Here is a 25,931-nt window from a genome sequence, read left to right as displayed (position 1 = left end):
TGTATTTTATACAGTTTTATTAGTCCTCCTTGCAGTGATGAGATACTGTTGTTCTTTCTTACCTTTGTGCTACTTTCTTAACTTTTTTAAGTGTTAGGAGTTGGAAATAAATATATAAACCCTAAATTGTTAGGGTTTCCAGACTCTTGATTTTGTGTATGGTCTTTCTGAGTTGAGGAGGAAATAAATTATAAGTGGGAACAAATGTGATTCTGAGTGAGAATATGAGTGGGTGACTTGAAAACTAAGAAGACTACCATCTTGGACATGCTGGACCCTTTAGTGATCAAAGAACAGGTGGTTAAGATGATGAGTAAGAAGGAATAACAAAAAGAAACCAGTGGGAATTCCCTGGTGGTCCAGTGGTTAGGGCTGCCGTGTGCCCATGCCCAGGTTCAGTCCCTGGTCAGAGGAACTAATATTCTGCAAACCATGCAGTAGAGCCAAAAATAAAAAAGAAACCAGTGAAATGAAAAACAGAACAATTCTGATTTGGAGTTGAGTACTTATATAAAAGTTACTGGAACCCTCGAGTCATACCTCACTATTCAACTGAATGTGCATCTGGTAGACTTGCTCACGTTCCATGTACTCCGATTATTTGGAGCTCAACTTGACCTTGTCCAACCAAAGAGTGCTCAGTAAAAGAATAAGAGTTGAAAATCAGATCAGATTTTGACTTTTAAAAGCTCTCTTTTGGAATTTAGGTTATTGCAGAAGTTGATAAATTGTCTTATTTTTCTTTGGCTTGGGAAGGAGATATGCTGTAGAACTTGAGTAGAGGGAGGCCCTGAGTTAGAACATTTGAGCTATTTGGATAATTACTAAGTCCTTGTATTTTTTATTGGAATAAAACAATAGATGAGTCACTCTCCAGACCTAAACTGAGAGGGAGTTAATGGGGTGTGTGTGGGGTAAGGGGAGGGAAAGAAAGGGAGAGAGGGAATTGATGTGAATAAGCCCAGGGGAAATTGATAAGCTGGACTGAGTATAGATTTTAGGGTACACTCAATTTTAAAAATTCTTTTTAATGACAAAATATTTTACCTTCATGATGCACTTAAAGATATCCTTTATTTTATTCAAATTGTGTGCATTTGTGGTAAGGAGGGAAGGAAGGTCTGTACTAGGGGAAAAGTTCTTTGAAGCAATGCGTTATTTTTTTTAAGTTTTTAAAGTTCATCTTCTTAATTATAAGAGTTCTCAAACATATACAAAAATGAATCAACTTCCTCATAACTTCAGTTCTGTTATCAAGATTTTGCTTCCATTTGCTTTGTCCCTTTTTTTTTTCTTCCCTGAAATATTTCAAAGTGTACCCCAGGAATACTGTCATTTCACCTTTACTTATTTCACTGTATATCTCCAAACAGTAATGACATTTCCCTACCTTACCAAAGAACTTTTCCCCTAGTACAAACCTTCCTTCCCTCCTTACCACAATGCCATTATAATATCTAGTTCCCAGTGTATAATCCAGTTTCCCTGTTGTTTAGTCACTCAGTCGTGTCTGACTCTTTTGCAATGCCATGGACTGTAGCCCCCATTCACCTCTGTCCATGGAATTTTCCAGGCAAGAATACTGGAGTGGGTTGTCATTTCCTTCTCCAAGGGATCTTGCTTGAGACCTAGGGACCGAACCCGCAGCTCCTGCCGTGTCTCCTGCATTGCAGGTGGCTTCTTTACCGCTGAGCCACTGGAAAGGCTCCCCTCCCCCCACCCCCGCCCCAGTTTCCTTAGTTGTCTCCAAAATATTTTCTCTTTCACTGGTTTGTTCAAATTAGGATTCAAACAAATTAAACTCATATTTGGTTGTTATGTGTCATAAATTTTTCTTAATCTACAACAATCCCTTCTAACTCCCACTTGTGGCTTTTTGTCCTTCTGCCATTGACTGGTGAAAATCCAGTTAGTTGAACTGTAGATTGCCCCAAATTCTAGATTTGGCTGACTGCTTCCTTGTGATATCACTTAACTTTGTCCTGTAACTCCTCATGTTTCCTATAAATAAACTTTTTGGTCCCAGGACCCCTTTATTCTTTTAAATTATTGAGGACCTCAAAGAGCTTTCAGTTAATATTGATTTTACTATATTAGAAATTAAAATGAGGAATAAAATTTTAAAATTTCTATTTAAAGTTAGAAATTTAAAATAATTATTTACTAATTCATTTAAGTAGAACAATCATGAATTCATTGTCTTCTCAGTTATTCTCCAAAACAAAATTAGTGAGAAGAGTGGCATTGTTTTATATTTTTGTACATACCTAATGACTGCCTTAATAGAAGACAGATTCTTATATCTGCTTCTGTATTTGTTACTTTGTGATATCTCCAAGTAACCTATGGAAAACCCCACTGTACAACATGAGAGTGAAAAAGGTACATGATGTCTTTGTATTCTTTGAGTGGTTCTGACCTCATGGACTATCTGATGAAAAAGTGAAAGTGAAAGTTGCTCAGTCGTGTCCAACTCTTTGCGACTCTATGGGCTACACAGTCCATGGAATTCTCCAGGCCAGAACACTGAAGTGGGCAGCCGCTCCCTTTTCCAGGGGACCCTGGGTTCCTTAAGGAATTCCCTGGCGGCTCAGACGGTAAAGTGTCTGCCTACAATGCGGGAGACCTGGGTTCGAACCCTGGGTCAGGAAGATCCTCTGGAGAAGGAAATGGCACCCCACTCCAGTACTCTTGCCTGGAAAATCCCATGGACGGAGGAGCTTGGTTAAGCTACAGTATGTGGGGTCGCAAAGAGTTGAACATGGCTGAGCGACTTCACCTTACCTGGTTCCCTAGATTGCAGATTGAGAGACAGCTGCCCCAGGAGGCTTGCTTTGGTAAGAATGGTTGTTAGGTGGTGATGTATGCTTCATGTTTTATCCTTAGGATGCACACCGTATCTGGTCATGTTATTGATTCTAGGATTCATTGGGCTTAGGTGAGGCATTTTGCTTTTTAATAGGGCAGCAGTGGCACCCCACTCCAGTACACTTGCCTGGAAAATCCCATGGGTGGAGGAGCCTGGTGAGTTGCAGTCCATGGGGTCGCGAAGAGTCGAACATGACTGAGCGACTTCACTTTCACTTTTCACTTTCATGTATTGGAGAAGGAAATGGCAACCCACTCCGGTGTTCTTGCCTGGAGAATCCCAGGGACGGGGGAGCCTGGTGGCTGCTGTCTATGGGGTCGCACAGAGTCGGACACAACTGAAGCGACTTAGCAGCAGCAGCATACCAGTTTTACCGTTCTTATTAGTGTTCTGTGTATTTTCAGTTTTTCCTAATTAACAGGAAAATGTCTTCATTATTTAATTCTGAATTTCTTGTATAATTGCATTTACGGACATTTTTCCATGTGTTCACTTACCTGTTGCTTACCAATTTATTTTGACCCTAGATACCTATTAGAATTTTTTAATTTGGACAAAGTCCTTCTTAATTACTGTCACATTTTGCCCATTCTGTGTTGCTTTTTATCTTTGTTTATGCTGTCTTTTATATATTAAAGTATTTTGATACTAGTTAAATCTTGTAATTTTTTTCCCATCAAGTCTGGACTTGGAAAATGGAAAGGAAGTAACACCTGAATTTATGGAACACCTGAAATGTTATGGAAAAGGACTGTGGGAATCAGCTACCCCTCTCCCTAATTTAAAAAATAAAAGGCCTCGAGAAGTAGATAAGTTATAGTTTGTCCAACTTTACACAGTGAGTTGGTGCCAGGGTTTAGACTAGAGACTGACTTTCCCAAGTCTTCTTCCCCTCATTCTATCTCCATTTCTAATAAATACCTCAGTTAAATTTGGAACATGAATGAAGGACTTTGTAATTAAAATCAAAGATTTTAAATTTTCTTATCATAAATTATATGCTTTGTGGAGGTTTGCCTCTTACTAGAGGACTGTTGCGGCTGTTATACTTAGTGGAAAAAGTATATTTTTTCTTATTCATTTTTATATACTTTAAAATTTAGAATCACTCTGAGAAAGTAAAGTCTTGTTGCCTTCTTTAGTTAGAGTTAAAAATGACCTGATTTTGACCACTGTTTTGCCTAACAGGAAGCCTGCAGACCTGCAGAACTTGGCTCCGGGGACCCACCCACCATTTATAACTTTCAACAATGAGGTCAAAACGGATGTAAATAAGATTGAAGAATTTCTTGAAGAAGTCTTATGCCCCCCCAAGTGAGTATCCAAGAAAATATGCCTGGAAATATTGCCGTCTTTTTAAAGCTTTGTCTTGTCTGGCCCTTAGAGACATTTCTCTTGATTGTACTTAAGTTAAATTGTCCCTGAATTAAGTTGGAATGACTAGGACTTCTCTTCATTCATTTTAATGCTACACAGATGTCAGAACTGGCTGCTGGCTAGGCCTGTAAGCCATACTAAGAAAGGTAGGAATCAGATTAAGCTGGTGAATACCTGGTGAAAGTAGGTTTGGGATATGTGAGATAGGTCAGGAAACACTGATTATTTGAGGTCCCAAAACGAGAGTGAAGTTTAAGGATAAGAAGAGATGGGGAAAGACATACTCACATTGAACCCAGCCAGAATGTCTCAGCAGGAGTGTGGTACAGGTTGCTGGGAGATTTCCTATCAGGTCATTTTAAAGGTAATTTTCTGAAGCTACTACCCAAGGGCATTAACTTTTTAGACTGTGTCCCTGGGATTCCGTTTTTATATATATATTTCTTAGAGGTGTTCTAGATCCCCTGGTCCTGCATATTAGCCCACATGGTTAATGATTTTAAAGTGCTCAACTGTTGCCTATAATGTGAGATGTAGTTGAGAAATAAATGTACTGTAACGATGGTTACCTAAATTGCATCTGTGCAGGTTTGCGTCATAGTGTAATCTTGGCATAGATTCAAAGCTTCATTGATTTCTTTTAGGCTTTTCCAGTTTGATTATCCTGAAAACCAGGTTTCTTTTTTTTTGGACCCAAGCCTTTTCTTGTTAGTTGTCTTTACTCTCCACACATACAGATAAATTTCCTTGAAATGGGATTATTGAGTTAGAGAGTTCTAAAATAATAGTTACTCAGTATTCCTTCCTTCTTTCATTGGTTTATTCTGCAAACAGTTACTGGGCAACAAAGCTGTATGGATACAATATGAGATAGTTCCTGCTCTCCAGAGGTGCAGTTGAATATGGACAGATAGTGGTGCTATGGGAAGGTGAGTGGAATCAGGAAAGGCTTCAGAGAAAGAGATAACATTTGAATTAAGCTATAATTGAAAAAAAAAGATTGGCATTCAGCAGGTGAATGAGAAGATGACAGACATTCCAAGCAGAAAAATAATTTTGAATAAACTTTCTTTGGAGGACCTAAGGATGTGGCTGGGTTGAAGATGGTAGGCAGGAAAGCTGCCAGGAGGTATGTGAGTAATGAGACCCCTGTCTGCAACTAGTTCATCTTCAATTGGGAACAGAATTGCCCTCTATTCAGCAGTCTTATACTAAGCTTAAAATTTCACTTTCTTAATCCTGTGTTCTAAAGTTTATCTTCTGCCTTCCTGTCTTTCTGAGAACCTCAAACTTCTTTTATCTCTACTTTCCAAGAGTCCTAACCTACCTTCCATCCCTAGTAAAGTTTCTGTAGACAAATATCTATAAAACTATGTTTGACTTTTCCTCTAGACCATATATATAGTTACAATACTGATAAACTGAAATTCAGATCTTTATAAAATAGAAACTGAAGCTTTATATACATCAGTAATGAACTATTGTGGACATTCATTCAACTTAGTGGAAATAACTTTTGAGAGAACATAGAACCTGCCAGATCTCTTTTTATTCTTTTTGTATATGTGTATCTTACCCTTTTCATTTTTAAAGTCTGTCAGCTGTGAGGAAAGTTCCATATTCACTAGTTTATCCTCAGACGCTAATGAAAGTAGTCTTTCTCTCATAACTAGATTATTGTATCAACATTAAATTATAAAAAAAGAAACAGTTTGAATGACATTCATTTTCTGGGAGGGAAACTGTATGTTGTTTCAAATCATAGTCTGAAATGTTTATGGTGTAAATCCTTCCAAGGATATTTACATTTTTGAAGTCAGTATGGTGATAACATTATATACCATTTCAGTAAAATGGGGGCATTTTTACATATTCTCTCCTAACCTTCTTCAACAATATCAGCAATAACAACAACAACAAATTTCATTATTCTTATTTTTTCTAAGAGGGAATAAATATTAAGTAATAATATTAAAGTTATTAATAATAATGTTAGCTCCATAATAAATATTAATGGAGCTGATATTAAAATATTCTAATTTTTTGGCATCTAGGACTAAGACATTATAGCATTTTTAATTTGATTTGGACTTTGAAAATAAACATTTTCACTTTTTTTTTTTTGGCCACATTGTGTGGCTTGTGGGATTTTAATTCCCCAACCAGGGATTGAACCCTCAGCAGTGACAGCAGAGTCCTAACCCCTGGACCACCAGGGAATTTCTTAACTTTGTTTTTTATATATAGAAAATTTAGCTTCATTTCATTTGGGCATATTTAAAAAGATACTCTAACCAGAGATGATCTTTTCATTTAAATAATTAAAAAATTGGGAAATCTTTCTGTTATTAAGGGTTCATAATCTGCTAAATTCTCTCTGTGGTTAATTTTCCTTGTTTTTATGTTGATGTTTCTGATGGCTCACATGGTTAAAGAATCTGCCTGCAATGCGGGAGACCTGGATTCAACCCCTGGGTAGGGAAGATCACCTGGAGCAGGGAATGGCAACCCACTCCAGTATTCTTGCCTGGAGAATTCCATGGACAGAGGAGACTAACAGGCTACAGTCCATGGGATTGCAAAGAGTTGGACACAACTGATTGACTAACAACTTTGACTTTATATTCTGAAGAGAGTTTCTAAATAAAGTTAAAAATTTTACTTTAAATAGAAGGGAGTATTTTTGATGTTACTAATGCCTCTGCTGTTATTAACTAACATTCAAGTGCTAATTGTGTGCCATGCACTGTGCATTGCGGAGTATTTTATGGAGTATCTCAATCCTCTCCAAGACTATGGAAAAACTGAAGATGAATAATCAAAATAATTCGTCCAAGGTTTCACAGTTAATGGTGGCAGAGTTGGCATGTGCATGCTGCGTGCTAAGTCGCTTCAGTTGTGTCCGACTTGGTGTGACCCCATGAACTGTAGCCTGCCAGTCTCCTTTGAACATGGGAATTCTCCAGGCAGGAATATTGGAGTGGGTTGCCATGCCCTCCTCCAGGGGATCTTCCTGACCCAGGGATTGAACGTGCTTCTCTTATGTCTCCTGCATGGACAGGCGGGTTCTTTACCACCAGCGCCACCTGGGCAGAGTTGGCATATTTCCTTTCAAAGCTAGATCTATATGCCTTCAAAAACCTGTTTCCTCTCCTATTTTTCATTTGGTTGAGTTTGACTTTTGTTAAAGGTAAAATGTGAGTCTTTAATTGGAATTGTGCTTTAGTGAGTACAAAATTGAAGGCTAGCTCAAGTTTAGAGGAAGGGCAGAATAGAAAACAAAGGGAGTTTGTTTTACTGTGATGACCAAGTGGGACTGAAAGTAGTTGTCCAGCTTAATTTAGTGAACCCTTTTTAAAAAGTAGGGGAGGTTTAACTTCTGATGAGTTTTTGTTTATATGCATGGGAGCAGCATGTTTTGGAGAAGGCAATGGCACCCCACTCCAGTACTCTTGCCTGGACTATCCCATGGACGGAGGAGCCTGGTGGGCTGCACTCCATGGGGTCGCTAAGAGTTGGGCATGACTGAGCGACTTTACTTTCACTTTTCACTTTCATGCATTGGAGAAGGAAATGGCAACCCACTCCAGTGTTCTTGCCTGGATAATGCCAGGGATGGGAGAGCCTGGTGGGCTGCCGTCTATGGGGTCGCACAGAGTTGGACACGACTGAAGCGACGCAGCAGCAGCAGCAGCATGTTTGGATTGAGAGTACTTTGCCCTTAGTGGGTTCTGTAACCCATAATGTGAAATGCTGATCAAACAGCATGTTTTCTGTCATGCAGACTTGCTTCTAGAGGATGAGAGAGAGAGAAGGAAGTGTTTCTGGGATCATCACATGCATTCTTTTCCCTTTCCTCTGTTCTAGGGCAGTCAGGGATCAGCCTTTTCTCTAGGATGAGGTCTTCAGGTCCTTAGCTGATCCTATTTACACTGATTGTAAGCCTGCTTGTTTCCAGGTAGGAGGAGGAGAAAAAAGGCAGAAGTGTTGTATAAGCTGGTGAACTAGAATCCAGCATTTCTAATAACATGTTTTTGGCATTTGATGAAACTGAGAACAGAGGGGGTTTTATGTGAGCATTTCTGATTTAATCATAACAAATACAAGCTATTCTAGAGTTGTTTAGAATTTAGAGACTAATGAAAAACTAAAATCAAGGAGTTTTTGCTAGTCTAGGTAACTAGAGGTTTTAATGGAGAAACTGTCTTCTCTTCTGGGGTATTTTTTTTTTTCAGTTTCCCCCTTGCTTGAAAGAAGGAACTACTTTGCCACCCCCTACCCCGACCCCCACCAGAAGCTTTTTAAAAACTTTGAAATTTGGATTTTTAACTGAAGCAGGCTTGTATACTTGGCCCACTTACTGTGATAAAAGGAGAGGAGGATAGAGGAAGCTAGATAATTTTGGAGAAAAGTTCTATAAACTGTTGTTAAGCCTTTTTTCTTTCTTTCTTTCTGTTTTTAAGAGAAATAACAATGAAACTTGAATTTACAGGAGTAATTTAATAGACTTGTATAACCACACTTTATTCTCATATTAACACAAGAAAGGAGAAAATGTCTGAGATTTTTCTTAAAGGATGGAAATATTCTTAGCTAGTCTACCATAAATACTAGTCAGTGATGTGATATAGGATGTAATAAAGGACTGATCTTAAAGTCTCAATGCCCTGGATGTGCATGTCTGTTCTGTGGTTGACACATAGCTTTTTATTAATCATTTACTTTTGTTTTATTAAATGTTAAAGTAAATGTTCATAATAGTTGAAAAGTATTGCTTAGTCAAGCAGTTTGCCAATACTACTACTAATGAATTATTAAAATACAGTGGGGGAAATGCAAAAAAGTTGACAACTGATTTTGGACCTAATGGTTTAGTATTTGATTTATCTTTTTGAACTTGATCTGTAATAATACAAAAACAACAGCACTGGACTTGGGGACAGGAGATGTGAGTTTGATGATACTTTTAATTAGTCCACTGATTTGAGGGTAACTATGTAAGTTTTCTGAAATATAATTTCCTTTTAGCAAAATGAGAGATTGAGGTTGAGTAGTCTTGGTGTACTCGGTGTACACTCTCGGTGTACCTATAGTATTATATGCATTAAATTAATACTACAAATTTAATTTGTTTGTCTTGGAGAAGAATAGGGCATGTTTAACCTGTTTTAGAGAACAGTAGTTTTTTGTTTTTTTTAAAGAGTTGTAATAGTATATGTTTCCATGTAATAAAGGATATGCTGATTGCAAGTCCTACATTTTTACCTGCTCATTAAAATAGGTCTCTGGTAAGTATGATTCTGTGTGTTCGTCTTTATAACCCTAGTACAACTTCTGACACATAATAGGTACCTAATTATTATAATAAATAAATATATGCATAAAATGAATATATAAATAATCTATAATTCACATCTACTTCCCTATAAGTTACTTTGAGAATTATGAAGTTTACTTCATTAGAAAAAGTAGGTACTCTTAAATATAGGTTGGGGAAAAGAAGAGTAAATTTGGAAACTTGGCTAGAGGAAGACATAGGTGTACTGAAGAGGCGCTTTTGTTCCTTGCACTATATTTTCTTTGGAATGAGTCAATGAAGGTACTGTGTTATAAGTGGTGGAAATATTTAAACTACAGGCTGGTTATTTTCATAGTCAAGGGAAATCCAGGGATGTTGAAGCTGGAATTAACTGTTTCAGCTCAGGCAGGGGGGAATAAAAAAAAGAGAGATGATAAAGTTTTCTGTAGTTAACAGGAAAAACAACATGTTATATATGTATATATATATATAAACACACACATCACACACACATATAATAGACATATACATACACTCAGGTGAAATTTATTTACTGTAATCATTCACTGAAAAACTCATTATGTAGTTAATTTAACTTCTAATTATAAAGAACCTTTCAAGCTTAAAAATAGATACTAAAAAGGAAATAACTTGAGCATATAGGTATTCAATAGATATTTTATATTCTCCTTCCCAGTATAGTACTATGTCTAATTTAGAAGATATCTTTTCTTGAATTTAAAATGGGAAACATAAAAAATATGAAAACTAGCCTGAAACTACAACTTGCAACTGGACTAAATTTTTTTCCTAAAAATTTTTTGTTTTCAATTTAAAGACAAGTGGTAAGAAAGCATCTTAAAATGTATGGATAAATCTGAATAACTAGTTCAATGTAAGATTTTTTTTCTGTAGTTTTACTGCCCCAGTCCATTTTCCAGGGAAGTTTTGCAGGGCTTTTAAGAATAGAACAGTCTTTCCTAAAGTGGTGCTAAGAGTCTGAATTTCTCTAGTTCTGATGAGTTGCTGCAAACTCTACTGAAGGGAAAAGTAAAGAATTGGGCTTTTTCATGTATATTTTCCAATTTAAGGAAGAAATAAAAATTAAGTGTATGTATTTGAAATTTAAGTATATAAAATACACATGTGTGTGTCTTTTTAAAAAAGCTGTTTTGTCATGAAATGTCTCTTCTCAAAGTAGAAAGACTTTGTAATAACACAACAGAGCACTTGTTAGAAAAATTCTGATGTCTTATTTTTCTGTTGCTCAGTGTTACCCTTACAGTATTTCGTATATGGGAAGTTTTGGAAAATCCTGAATGTAGGGCTAAAGTGAATGATCAGCCTCCTGCTGTTTTTGTCCTTGACCTAAATTTGGCCAGTCTAGATTCTTTTCCTACTGCCAGGGTTCTGTGGCACTGTTGTACACGGCTGGCTCAGTGCATGGCATACCAAAGATGTCTGTTTGGCATTCCTATCTGAGAAAGCTCTGCAGTTGAAATGTGGCTAGTGCAACTGAGGAAATGAGTTTTAACTTTATTATGATTAATTTAGATTCCTATTTGGATAGCCACAAGTCACTAATGGCTACCATATTGGACAATTCAGATATATAATATTTCCGTCAGCACAGAAAGTTCTCCTGGACAGCTCTGCTCTAGAGTTCTCTTACTAAGACGCCCATTGACTTGGCACCACTCTCTGAACAAGTAGACTGTTTTCCCAGAATTTTAATTTATAAAATGGAGATGGGGTGCGGATGCCCTTTGGATGCCAAGAATATTAATATGTGAACAAAAGCACTGTGCAGAACTTTGTTTCCTAAGGAAAAGCACATCTTAAAAGTACTGTGGAAAACTGATGATGGCATTTCTTAGAGTAATAACTGTTAAAAGATGTCTAGTAACTGCTAGCACAATGGTTTGATTGAGAGGATTTATGCTAATATATCTTTGGAGGCTCTATAATCCATTATTACATTTTTCATTTAGGTACTTAAAGCTTTCACCAAAACACCCAGAATCAAATACTGCTGGAATGGACATCTTTGCCAAATTCTCTGCATATATCAAGAATTCCAGGCCAGAGGCTAATGAAGGTAAAAAACAAAAAAAACAAGTGGTTGAATTAGCAATGTAGAACCAGTCCCTCCTACCTACACCCCAAAAAACCTCCAAAACAAAACAAAAACAGGAACAAAGATCAGAAAACCCTATTATGACAGTGATTATAAATGATTACTTTGGAGGCCATTCCTTAAAGTATTAAAAATTACCTTTCAGAGTTGATCAGAGATTTGATGATAAACCAGAGTAAGTCCTTAAATTGTTCTTTTTCTGTTGCTTTTTGATTAACTGTGCCTAGCATAAAGTGGGTGTGTGATTAAATATTTATTGAATGGATTTGTTCTTATAATCTTCTGAAAGGTTACCATGAAGGGAGCTATACAGAAAATTACAGTGTCTCAGAAACAATGGATTGGGTGGTTGTAGTGGTTGGAATAGATTGATATAGCTTAATTTAAACTATTGTTTGGTGCCAGGAACCTAAAGTCAGCCTGGGTGGATTTTTGTGCTAATTACCCTTATGAGCAGTTTTTGGAGTTCCTCTAAGAGAGCATTTGGACACACCAGCCTTGCAAAGGTCTCTGTATCCTAAAACTAAGGTTTTTGCTTCAAGTCCTATTTTCCTGGTGAGAATGGTTTGTGTAGTGCAGATGCTACCTCCTTCTTTTATTTATTAAAGGACACTGTCTTATCATTTCATTTAGCAAACTTACATATAGTAAAAGGGAAGTCTCTTTAAAAGAGGTCCCATTGAATGAACCTTGTCCTAACAACACCGTTCAGTCACTTCGCCTTTTCTTCTCTTTGGGATGTTAAGCATTGTTCTTTCTGCCAAAAACTATATATAGAGAGAGCATTAGTGTTTAATTAAAAGTAACAGTAATTACCAAAGCGCCAATTCCTAAAGACACTATAATCCATCATAATTTTAGACTGTTTGGTAGCTTGGGTGGGGTTCTTTGGGTGGAGTTTATGGCCCCAAATGAGCAAGAATACCAAAGGGAAAAAATATCTCAGTGCCAGTTGAGCAAGAATAAATATCTTTTAAAAAGTTGACACATTTGCCGATTTCCTTCTGTTATTTCGGTGGGTATATTGCCAAGCTATTCAGGCTTTTAAAAATTACTATTTTTAAACTGCAGCATTTTACAATTTAGTATTGAATTTCAGTGATTTCTGGAATGATATTCACTGCATGAAATTGTGTTTCTATAGGGAAAGGAAAAACTTTAGTGCTCAGGCCTGTCTTACATCTATTAAATGTGTTTCAGTAGCTGCCATAGCTAGGGAGCAGTTTTCCTTCGTAATTGTCTTTTTTTTTTTTTCCGACTAATGGTTCTGCATGAGTCTTTTATACACTCAGTAAACAGTTCACTGGGGCCCCTCCTATCCAGAGACAGTATCTCTCCTCTGTTCTACCTTCCTTCCTGCAGGTGGCTGTTCTCTGTACACCCAGATGTTCTTGCTGAACATCTTCTATGAACTTTTTCTATGAACTCTCTTAGTTAAAGTCATAATGTTTTTATTTCTCAATGTGGCTCTTGGAAACTAGAGGGTGGTTGAAATTTCTTTTGATGCTTGGTAAAGAGGAGAGGGAAATAAAATGTGTCTGCTTTAAAAAAAAATTGAGGGCTGGGAATGGGGGAGGAGATTAGGGGAGAAAGTGACTCACTAAGTATAACTTTGTATTCTATTTTTTCCTATCAATTTGTTCCTGTCTTAAGTAGCCACCTACATTTACTGTCCTTTGAATGCTGTAACCAATAAGAACAAACAACATAATGGATTATACCGCACATAACTTAGAAGGCTTTTTATATTAAATTACCTATTGGTAAATAAGAATTCCAGTTGCCAAGCAACTTCTCTCCACACTGCCATGAGACTTTAGAAAACAGTATTCCAAATCACTTTGGAGCTTACTGGGTCTCCCTTGTGTATATTTGTTGCAGGTCTTTTATCTGTCTGTTTAGTACAATTAAATACCTTAAATAAGCCTTAATGATCTACCTCCTTATTCCCCCAAATAATAAACAGCCTGCGTACACATTGATAGATTTTTTATTTTACATGGTAAATTAAAGTAGGCAAGTCTTTGATTGGTTTTAAAAACCTATTAAATATTTCACAAAATTCAGTGTGAATTCAGTGTGAACCTACTTCTATCTATGTAAGGGATTAGATGTTTGGATGCTTTAGCAGTTGGGCTAGTGAAACAGAAGGGCCAATGCTTATATGAGGGTACAGAGTAAATAAAAAAGATTTAGAGAATAAAATAAATAAAAGGAAACATAGATAAAACATATAATTCTTTAGTAACATGTAAAGGTGACTGAGAGTAACTGTGTTTTCTTTTGAAACATTAAAGGAGAAATTAATGGGTAATTACTTTTATGGGATGGGTTAGGTATGACCTGTCCCGGATCTCACACTTTTTTTTTTTTTTCCAATTCTGTGATTTCCTTAATTTATATAATTTATTAAGCTCCCAAATGTAACTCATAGATAATTTGTTAGTCTGTTGATGTTTATAATATTCTTAAGAGGTCAGTGAATTTAGCAGTGATGAATCTGCCATTATATCCTCAGAGGCATATTCCATGTCTCAATTCCCATTTTTAAATGGAGGCAAGGAATCTTTAGGTTCTGATTAGTTCCTTTTTATTCAGAGTTTATTCTCCCTCCCTGTTTACCTCCTGTCTTGCGCTGCCTGCCCTCCGCCAAAAAGTGTGTGAAATTAGAGGATGATTGTTCATCATTGTAGCAGTGAAACTGTATTGGGTATTGAATCGTTTTAAGTACCTAATATCTCTCTCGGTTTTCTGCCAACATGTTACCAGATCTTTAAAAATTGCTTGTGTAAGATTACCTCTTTATTAAAACTAGCAGTAGCTTTAAAATAGTTTTATTGATGTAAGTGCACATAATTTTTTTCTTCACTGTAAATTATATTCTTTTTCTGTAACAGAAATTGTCTTGTTATAGTTAATGCCTTCTGCCTTGTTCTTACTCAGATTACACAATTCATAGAGTAATTCATGCTTATTGAAGAAGTTAAAATAGTACAGAAATTAATAAAACTTCAGTGTCCTTTTTGAGTCATATCATATAACCTGTTCCCCAACAGTTAGGATGTCTCCTTCTTTTCTCTGTGCACACATATTGTACTTAAATGTATATTTGTGTGTGTGTGTGTGTGTGTGTGTGTATGTGCACACACAGCAGTTGTCTTTATCATGTATTATATGGTAGAAATACTTCCATTTCAAAGTATAGATCTACCTCACTTTAAGAAATGCTGCTTAATATTCCATAATATGGATATTTTTGATTAACTATTTCACTACTGACATTTAGAGTGCCTCAAGTTTTTTCATTATGACAAACTGTGCTGCCACTGATGTCCTTGTGCTAGATTTCGAACAGGTCAAAAGATTTTGTTCTCCAAAGACTATACCAGTTTATCATCCCCCTGTGAAGGTATTCATATCCCCACACTTCTGATCCTGGTGTGTTTGTGTGTTTGTGAGAGTGTTTGTTAATATTTTTATTTTTCACAATTAAATTTAAAAATGATTTGTATAGCCTCTGTTGTACTTAGTAATTTTTTTTTTTTTGAGAACTTTTGAAATACCTTCTTAGAGATACAGCATTAGTACAGTAGGGGTATTAGAGAATAATAGTGCTTGTTATTAGTTACAAAAGACAAGGAGCTTAAAAAAGGAGTTACTTTCTTTTTTTAATATAAATTTATTTATTTTAATTGGAGACTGATTACTTTACAATATTGTATTGGTTCTGCCACACAGCAGCATGAAAGGAGCTACTTTCTTTTTTTTAATATAAATTTATTTATTTTAATTGGAGGTTGATTACTTTACAATATTGTATTGGTTCTGCCACACAGCAGCATGAAAGGAGCTACTTTCTGATGGCCTGCTACTGCCTCCTAGTGGTTAACCTTGAGATTTTCATCTTAACCAATTCCAAATTCCTCTGTGATGGTTTGTCTTCAAAACTTTATTATGTTTATTAAATGATGTTCTTTAGTTCTTGTTACCTCATTTTTTAGTTCTCGTTACCTCGTTTTTCATTGTTATCCATTCGTTATATTGTTACATAAAAATTGTATCAAACTAATTCATCCTTCTTTGTTTTCATTAATACACCCTTTATTCCAGCATTCTTAACTATGAAAAATGACTAACACTGGCCGAGTACAGCAAGTCGACTTCATTGCAGGCATTTTTCTAAGTCCAAAATTACAGGGCAGCAATTGTAATGTTCTGTTAGCCTCTGAATTTTAGTGCTTTACAGCTACAAATGAAAACGTTGTACGTTAGAGACCTTGTAAATTTAGGATATTTTATTTTTCTTTTGGGTACTTTTGAGAATTAATTCAGGAAAAGGATTTATTTAGAGCAGATCAGAGATCATAAACTTTCTCAGACTGGTCATGCCACTCAAGTGCCGTTTGAGACATTATTTCAGTGTTTGAATTCCTTATTATCTTCCTTGTAGGCCACTATCCTGTTCATTGTAATCTGATCAAAGAACAAGTCCTTGTATCTAATGTGTATTTATTCTGTATTCACTGCTTTTGACAGAAGCATATTGAATCTTCAAAAGTGAAAGCAAGCACTTCCCAAGTATTTTATTTTTGCCTCAAGATCTGAACTTATATTTACAGCCCTGGAGCCATATAAGGGCTTCCCTGATAGCTCAGTTGGTAAAGAATCCGCTTGCTATGCAGGAGACCCTGGTTTGATTCCTGGGTCAGGAAGATCCGCTGGATCCATATACTTGCTAACTAGTCAGCTTTTTCTTACTGCCTCCTCTATGAGCCTCTGAAATTTACAGTTCACTTTATAATATCAGGGAGTTGTAACAAGTCAAATTCCAAGATGTCAGATGTCTCCTTTCTTTGATGTTGAGAAAGGGCAAATTCTCTTCTCCTTTATCTCAGTATCTATAAGATAGGATAATATCTACTTTATGTCCTGTGGCTGCTCTGAGAATCAGTTCTCTTAACATATGTTCATCAAGTTTTTCAACTGAACAATAAGAAAGTAATGATTGTTTTTTATTTATGAATTTTAAATGGTAAAGGCAAAATAGACATTTTCAAATAAACAGAAACCAAACATTCATGTTAGCAGACTCATACTAAATGAAATACTACTAAAAGTAGCTTTTCAGGCAGAAGGAAAATGATTTCAAATGAATACCCAGAGATGTAGGAAGGAAGAGAAACCAAAAAGTAGTTCAAATATATTACAAAATATAAATGAATACTGTCTGTACAGAACAGTAGTAACTTCTGAGATTTAAAATATATGTCAAATTAATAGAAAAAACAATAGTAGCATGTGAGTCAAGTGAAGTCACTCAGTTGTGTCTGACTCTTTGCGACCCCATGGACTGTATAGTCCATGGAATTCTCCAGGCCAGAATATTGGAGTGGGTAGCCTTTTCCTTCTCCAGGGGATCTTCCCAACCTAGGGATTGAACCCAGGTATCCTGTATTGCAGGTGGATTCTTTACCAGCTGAGCCACAAGGGAAGCCCAGGTGAGACAGGAAGGCAATTAAATACAGTTAGAGTGTTCTAGGGCTCTTGTATTATCCTGGAAATGGTAAAAGTTATAATTAAGCTTTAGTAAGTCAAGGAAACATTCTAGCCAAAAAAATGTGTAATACACGAGTAGAGGGAGAAATGAATAATAATATATTTTTTTAAATTAATCCAAAAGAAGGCAAGAAAGAAGAAGAGAACAAGAATAGGCGAATAGAAAACAAATGTATGATGGCAGTTCTAAACCAAAGTTTGTTTAGATATAAACGATTCAGATACTCCCAAGTAGAAAACAAAATTTGCTAACAGGATTAAAAATAGTTGTTTTTGTACAAGAAGAAATACTCCCGCTTCACACACATTTGAAATACACACAGATAGACAGACAGATCATCAGACCCAGGAAAGTTGAATGTAACAGTGTAAATACTAACCAAAAGAAAGATGGTAAAGCTATATAGACATTGCACAAAGTAGACTTTGAGGAAAGAAGCATTGCTAGAGATAATGAAACATGTTTCAGAATGATTTAAAAAGATCAACCTACCAATAAAATAAAATAACTCTAGATTTATATTTATAAATAAATTCACTACCCTGGCCTGGAGAAGTCCATGGACTGTATAGTCCATGGGATCACAGAGTCGGACATGACTGAGCGACTTTCACTTTCACCCTCAAAATATATAAACCAGATTGACAGAGCTAAAAGAGAAATAAACTAATCCACAATCTTGGTGGGAGATCTTAACTGACTCCTTTAGTAACTGTTAGAATCTGCCAAAAAGAAAAATTCAGTGAGAATATAGAAGAATTGAATAAGACAGTGAACAAGTTTAATCTCACTTGATGTTACAAATTTAATCTCACAGTGCTCCCAAACTGCAGAATATACCCTTGTTTTTCAAATGCACATGAAACACAAAATTGACTGTAAAGCTGATGTGTGTGTGTGCTTAGTCACCCAGTCGTGTCTGACTCTTTGCAACCCCGTGGACTATATAGCCTGCCAGGCTCCTCTGTCTATGGGGATTCTCCAGGTGAGAATACTGGAGTGGGTTGCCATGCCCTTCTCGAGGGGATCTTCCCAACCCAGGAATTGAACCCAGGTCTCCCACACTGCAGACAGATTCTTTACTATCTGAGCCACTCAGTTCAGTTCAGTTCAGTTCAGTTCAGTTGTTCAGTCGTGTCTGACTCTTTGCAACCCCATGAACTGCAGCATGCAGGCCTCCCTATCCATCACCAACTCCTGGAGTTTACTCAAACTCATGTCCATTGAGTTGGTGATGCCATCCAACCGTCTCATCCTCTGTTGCCCCCTTCTCCCACCTCAATCTTTCCCAGCATCAAGGTCTTTTCCAGTGAGTCAGTTCTTCACATCAGGTGGCCAACATATTGGAGTTTCAGCTTCAGCATCAGTCCTTCCAGTGAACACTCAGTACTGATTTCCTTTAGGATGGACAGGTTGGATCTCCTTGCTGTTCAAGGGACTCTCAAGAGTTTTCTCCAACACTGCAGTTCAAAAGCATCAATTCTTTGGTGCTCAGCTTTCTTTACAGTCCAACTCTCACATCCATACCTGACTACTGAAAAACCGTAGCTTTGACTTGATGGACCTTTGTTGGCAAAGTAATGTCTCTGCTTTTTAATATGCTGTCTAGGTTGGTCCTAACTTTTCTGCCAAGGAGCAAGCATCTTAATTTCATGGCTGCAGTCACCATCTGCAGTGATTTTGGAGCCCCGAAAAACAGTCTGTCACTGTTTTCATTGTTTCCCCATCTATTTGCCATGATGGGACCAGATGCCATGATCTTAGTTTTCTGAATGTTGAGCTTTAAGCCAACTTTTTCATTCTCTTTCACTTTCATCAAGAGGCTCTTTATTTCTTCTTCGCTTTCTGCCATAAGGGTGGTGTCATCTGCATATTTGAGGTTATTAATATTTCTCCCGGCAAACTTGATTCCGTCTTGTGCTTTATCCAGCCCAGCGTTTCTCATGATGTACTCTGCATATAAGTTAAATAAACAGGGTGACAATATACAGCCTTGACTTACTCCTTACCCGATTTGGAACCAGTCTGTTGTTCCTTGTCCAGTTCTAATTGTTCCTTCCTGACCTGTATACAGATCTCTCAAGAGGCAGGTCAGGTGGTCTGGTATTCTGAGCCTCTAGGGAAACCCATAAAGCTGAACCATAAAGCAAATCTGAAAAATTTTCCAAAAGAAATTGACATCGTATCAACCACAAAGAAAATAAGCTAGATATTGGTAGCAAAAGTACAGCTAGAAAATTTCTACATGTTTGAAAAATAAGCAGTGTCTTTCTGAATAACCCATGGGTTGAAGAATAACATGATGAAAATATACCACATCTAAATTTATATGCTATCATTTGGGCTTCCCAGGTGGTGCTAGTGGTAAAGAATCCACCTGCCAGTGCAGGAGACATAAGAGATGCAGGTTCAATTCCTGGGTTGGGAAGATCCCCTGGAGTAGGAAGTAACCACCCATTCTAGTATTCTTGTCTGGAAAATTCTATGGACAGAGGAGCCTGGCAGGCTACAGTGTGTGGGGCTGTAAAGAGTCTGACAAAACTGAGTGTACACACACACACACACAAAGCTTCTTTAGAGGAAAATTTATAGCTCTAAATGCATATATTAGAAAAAAAGAGCTAAAAATTGGTAACCTTAAAGTATCCACCTCAGGGATTTAGTTATATCAGCAAATTAAACCCAAGAAAGTAGAAGGAATGAGATACTCAAAGAATAGAATTTTATGAAATAGAAGAAAACTAGGAGAGGATTAGCAAAGCTAAAAGTTCTTTGAAAAGTATAATAAGAAAATTGATGAATTCTTCACAGGAAAAATCAAGATAAGTAAAAGAAGGTAGTAACAATTATTACCAATGAAAGGGAATTACTACAGATCTTACATTTAAATGATTTGGGGAGGATATTATGAAAATGTTTATGTTTATAAATTTGAAAACACTATTGCATAAATTTACAGAGAGTACCATGTAAGAAAATTGTTACAAGAAGTGTTTCAAGATGTGAATTCTCTTATATCTGTAATTAAAAACTGTCTCACAAAGATGGCTTCACTGATGAATTCTTCTAAGTATTTGGGGAAGATGTAACATCAGTCTTGCATATGCTCTTCCAGGAAACAGAAAAGAGGAAATACGTCCGAGCTTGCTTTTTGAGGTCAAACGATACAAAAACATCAAAAGGAAGGAGTCTTTCAGGCCAGTCTCTCTCAAACAGTCGTAAAAGGCTAAAACAAAATATGCCAGATCCAGCAATTTGATAAAAGATCATACATAAAGTCGAGTTGAGTTTAATTCAGGAATGGAAGATTGGGCATTCAAAAAAACTATTCAAATTGTCACAATAATAGAATACAAGAGAAAAACTATGATATTATTTCAATTGATGCAGAAAAAGTACTTGATAAAATTTAATACTATTAAAATGTTTATTTTTAAAAAATAAACTATATAGCAAGGAATTTCCCTAATCTGACAGAGAATCCACAGAAAAGTCATACTTAATAGAGGAATAGTGAAAGATTTCCTCTTCAAACCAAAACTCGAGCACAGTGCTACTGTCACCACTTCTGTTAGCATTGTATTGGTGGTTTTGACCAGCATAATAGGCAAGAAAAAGTAATGCATTATATGAGACTTGTGAAAGAAGGCATACATTTGTCATTATTCTTAATATAATCAAAAATGTAGAAAATCCAAAGTAATCTACAGACACACCCTAAGAATTAAAAAAAAGTGAATTATCAGAGTGATTGCATATGAGGCTATTATAAAAATGAGTTTTATTTGTGCCTGCTAGCAAGAAGCAGTAGAAAATGTGATAAAAATATTTATACAATAAAAAATATCAGATATTTAGGAATAAACTTAACAAAAATGGACAAGACTTCTGCATAGAAAACATAGAAGAAATCTCTTTTAATTTCATAAAATTGAATAAAATTTAAAAAAATGATATTCATAGATTGGGACACTCAAAATTATAAAGATGCCAGTTCTCAAATTGAAGTTGTGTTGAATCTATAGATCATTCAAAAGTTCAACAGTTTGTGTGTATGTGTCTACGTGTGCTTACACACATGTAAATTAACACGCTAATTCTACAGTTTATGAGGGAAATGTAAGGAGCCAGGAATAGTCAAGATGATCTTGAAGAAAGATGTGTTTAAAAACTTATACTGCCTGATATCAGGATGTGTTGTAAAGGTACAGTAGCTAAAACAGTGTGGTATTAACAGAAGGATAGATAAATAGAACAAAAAACAGAATACAGAGTCAAAAAACATCTCTCTATACACAATCAATTCTAAGTGGATTAGAGATATAAATATACTTGGTAAAATATCTTCCAGAAGATAATGGAGAATAGCTTCATAATTTGGGTTTAGATAACCAAGGCAAACCATTCAATATCACAGTAATCCAAATCTATGCCTCAACCAGTAATGCTGAAGAAACTGAAGGTGAACGGTTCTGTGAGGACCTTCTAGAACTAACACCAAAAAAAGATGTTGTTTTCATCATAGGGGACTAGAATGCAAAACTTGGAAGTCAAGAGATTTCTGGAGTAACAGGCAAGTTTGGCCTTGGAATGCAAAATGAAGCAGGGCAAAGGCTAACAGAGTTTTGCGAACAGAACGCACTAGTCATAGCAAGCACCCTCTTCCAACAACACAAGAGATGACTCTACGACGTCACCAGATGGTCAATACCGAAATCACATTGATTATATTGTTTGTAGCTGGAGATGGAGAAGTCTATACAGTCAGGAAAAACAAGACCAGGAGCTGATTGTGGCTCAGATCATGAACTCCTTAATGCCAAATTGAGACTTAAATTGAAGAAAGTAGGGGAAACCACTAGTGGTTTTCAGATATGACCTAAATCAAATCCGTTATGATTGATTATACAGTTCAGTTCAGTAGCTCAGTCGTGTCCGACTCTTTGCAACCCCATGAATTGCAGCACGCCAGGCCTCCCTGTCCATCACCAACTCCCGGAGTTCACTCAAACTCACATCCATCGAGTCGGTGATGCCATCCAGCCATCTCATCCTCTGTCGTCCCCTTCTCCTGCCCCCAATCCCTCCCAGCATCAGAGTCTTTTCCAATGAGTCAACTCTTGGAATGAGGTGGCCAAAGTACTGGAGTTTCAGCTTTAGCATCATTCCTGCCAAAGAACACCTAGGACTGATCTCCTTTAGAATGGAGTGGTTGGATCTCCTTGCAGTCCAAGGGACTCTCAAGAGTCTTCTCCAACACCACAGTTCAAAGTGACAAATAGATTCAAGGAATTAGATCTGATAGAGTGCCTGAAGAACTATGGACAGAGGTTCATGACATTGTATAGGAGGCAGTGATCAAGGCCATCTCCAAGAAAAGGAAATGCAAAAAGGCAAAATGGTTGTCTGAGGAGGCCTTACATATAGCTGAGAAACGAAGAGAAGAGAAAGGCAAAGGAAAAAAGGAAAGATATACCCATTTGAATGCAAAGTTCCAAAGAATAACGAGAAGAGGGATAAGGTCTTCCTCAGTGATCAATGCAAAGAAATAGAGGAAAACAACAGAATGGGAAAGACTAGAGATCTCTTCAAGAAAATTTAGAGATACTAAAGGAACATTTCATGCAAAGTTGGGCACAATAAAGGACAAATGGTATGGACCTAACAGAAGCAGAAGATATGAAGAAAAGGTGGCAAGAATACACAGAAATATCTTAATGACCCAGATAACCATGATGATCACTCACCTAGAGCCAGACACCCTGGAATGTGAAGTCAAGTGGGCCTTAGGAAGCATCACTACAAATAAAGCTAGTGTAGGTGATGGAATTCCAGTTGAGCTATTTCAAATCCTGAAAGATGATGCTGTGAAAGTGCTGCACTCAATATGCCAGCAAATTTGGAAAACTCAGCAGTGGCCACAGGACTGGAAAAGGTCAGTTTTCATTCCAATCCTAAGGAAAGGTAATGCCAAAGAATGCTCAAACTACTGCACAATTGCACTCATCTCACACTCTAGCAAAGTAACACTCAAAATTCTCCAAGCCAGGCTTCAACAGTATGTGAACTATGAACTTCCAGATATTCAAGCTGGATTTAGAAAAAGCAAAGGAGCCAGAGATCAAATTGCCATCATCCATTGGATCATCGAAAAAGCAAGAGAATTCCAGAAAAACATCTATTTCTGCTTTATTGACTATGCCAAAGCCTTTGACTGTGTGGATCACAACAAACTGTTGAAAATTCCTCAAGAGATGGGAATACCAGAGCACCTTACCTGCCTCCTGAGAAATCTGTATGCAGGTCAAGAAGCAACAGTTAGAACTGGACATGGAACAATGGACTGGTTCCAAATCGGGAAAGGAGTACGTTATGGATGTATATTGTCACCCTACTTATTTAACTTATTTGCAGAGTACATCATGCAAAATGCTGGGCTGGATGAAGCACAAGCTGGAATCAAGATTGCCAGGAGAAATATCAATAACCTCAGATGTGCAGATGACACTACCTTATGGCAGAAAGCAAAGAGGAATTGAAGAGCCTCTTGATGAAAGTGAAAGAGGAGAGTGAAAAAGTTGGCTTAAAGCTCAACATCAGAAAACTAAGATCGTAGCATCTGGTCCCATCACTTCATGGCAAATGGATGGGGAAACAATGAAAATAGTGACAGACTTTTTTATTTTTGGGGGCTCCAAAATCACTGCAGATGGTGACTGCAGCCATGAAATTAAAAGATGCTCCTTGGCAGAAAAGTTAGGACCAACCTAGACATCATATTAAAAAGCAGAGACATTACTTTGCCCACAAAGGTCCGTCTAGTCAAAGCTATGGTTTTTCCAGTAGTCATGTATGGATGTGAGAGTTGGACCATAAAGAAAGCTGAGTGCCAAGGAATTGATGCATCTGAACCGTGGTGTTGGAGAAGACTCTTGAGAGTCCCTTGGACTGCAGGGAGATCCAACCAGTCCATCCTAAAGAAAATCAGTCCCGAATATTCATTGGAAGGACTGATGCTGAAGCTGAAACTCCAATACTTTGGCCACCTGATGCGAAGAACTGACTCATTGGAAAAGACCATGATGCTGGGAAAGACTGAAGCCAGAAGGACAAGGGGCTGACAGAGGATAAGATGATTGGATGGCATCACCAACTTGATGGACATGAGTTTGAGTAAACTCCGGGAGTTGGTGATGGACAGAGAGGCCTGGTGTGCTGCAGCCCATCGGGTCGTACATAGAGACATGACTGAGCAGCTGAACTGAACAGAAGGTTTCTTAAGCTGAACACAAAGTACTGATCATAAAAGAAAAAAATAAATGGGACTACATTAGGTTTAGTGATTTATGTTCATCAGAAGTCATCATTAAGCAAGTAAAAAAAAGCAAGAAGGAATGTGTAATACATGGAAGCACAAAGAATTTGCATTTGCAGTATATAAAAAAACTGCAAGTCAGTACAACAGATAGTCCAAGAGAAAAATGAGCAAACAGCACTTTACAAAAAGAAGATATCCAAAGAGGCAATAAAGAGGAAAAGATTAAAACCAAATATGTCATCCTTAAAAAGGGTTAAAATTAAAGAGACTATACCAAATGTTGAAGATATGAAGTCACTGGAACGTCCATACCTGCTGCCTGCTGTGCTGAACTTGGAAAACTAATCAATTTCTACTAAAATTGGATGCACGCATACCCTATAACCTACACCTCCACTTAAAAAAAGCTGAAGGGACCTCCCTGGTGGTCCAGGGGCTAAGACTCCACACTCCCACTGAAGGGATCACCACGAGAGTCTTTTGTTGATCAGCTTCTCTATACCACTTTCATTTTCCCAGATATAAACTCAGAGAGTGGGGACCTTTTATATTTTATTCAGTAGTGAATTTAATGACACTTAGAACAAAACTTGGCATATACTAGGGCTTCAATTTGTATTTTGTTGAATACTTCTGTCCTTTTTCCATATTCAGCTTGGTTTCCAAGCTCAGAAGGTTTTTATCTCTTATGTACTTCTAAAACCCTTTTTATACCTACAGCCATCTACCTAAGACCACCATCTATTGTCTAGACTGCTTTGAAGGGATCAAGGGATGAGTTGGGGGGAGCAGTCTGGAGCAAGTGTTGTGTTTGGACATTTATGTTGCTGGTGAAATATCTAGTATATAGCATGTAAAGCTTTCCCTTTTTCTGTAATGGATCCAACTTTATTCAAACTGACAAGTAATACGGAGTGTCACCTCATGATTTTAACTTTCTTTTATGGCAAGTACATGTACTGTACTCATCATTGTGAACTCATCTATTCTGGGGGTGGGGGATAAAGGTGGGTTGAGAAGATATAAGGTAAAAAAAATAAAAATTTTAAAAAAGGGATAAGCAAGGGTCTGTCTTTGTTACTTCATACCCATTCTAATGGTATTCCCATCCCCTCTTTGCTAAGGGTCACTGACCTTGACTTTCTAGATATACAGAGGGGCTGCATTCTACTGTTCTCTGAATTATAATAATTTTAGCATCTTAATGTATTTTGCGGGCTTCCTTGATGGCTCAGCGGTAAAAAATCCACTTGCCAGTGCAGGAGATGCAGGTTTGACCCCTGGGTCAGGAAGATCCTCTGTAGAAGGAAATGGTAACCCACTCCATTAGTAATGGAGTAAATCCCATGGACAGAAGAGCCTGGTGGGCTACAG

At 37.0% G+C, this 25,931-nt stretch overlaps 1 protein-coding gene across 1 annotated transcript in view; it reads left to right on the top strand.

The window, feature by feature from the left end:
• Positions 1 to 25,931, top strand: part of CLIC4 (chloride intracellular channel 4) — a 78,202-nt gene that overhangs the window by 46,433 nt on the left and 5,838 nt on the right. Inside the window, exons 3-4 of the mRNA XM_006077991.4 lie at positions 4,058 to 4,183; positions 11,537 to 11,643. Coding sequence (XP_006078053.1) covers positions 4,058 to 4,183; positions 11,537 to 11,643 — 233 coding nt within the window. The remainder of the gene's footprint in view (positions 1 to 4,057; positions 4,184 to 11,536; positions 11,644 to 25,931) is intronic.

This window comes from Bubalus bubalis, chromosome 2 (genome assembly GCF_019923935.1).
Source record: "Bubalus bubalis isolate 160015118507 breed Murrah chromosome 2, NDDB_SH_1, whole genome shotgun sequence".
NCBI classification, from domain to species: Eukaryota; Metazoa; Chordata; class Mammalia; order Artiodactyla; family Bovidae; genus Bubalus; species Bubalus bubalis.
Note: the sequence above shows the minus strand (reverse complement) of the source record. Positions and strands in the feature narration are given on the sequence as shown.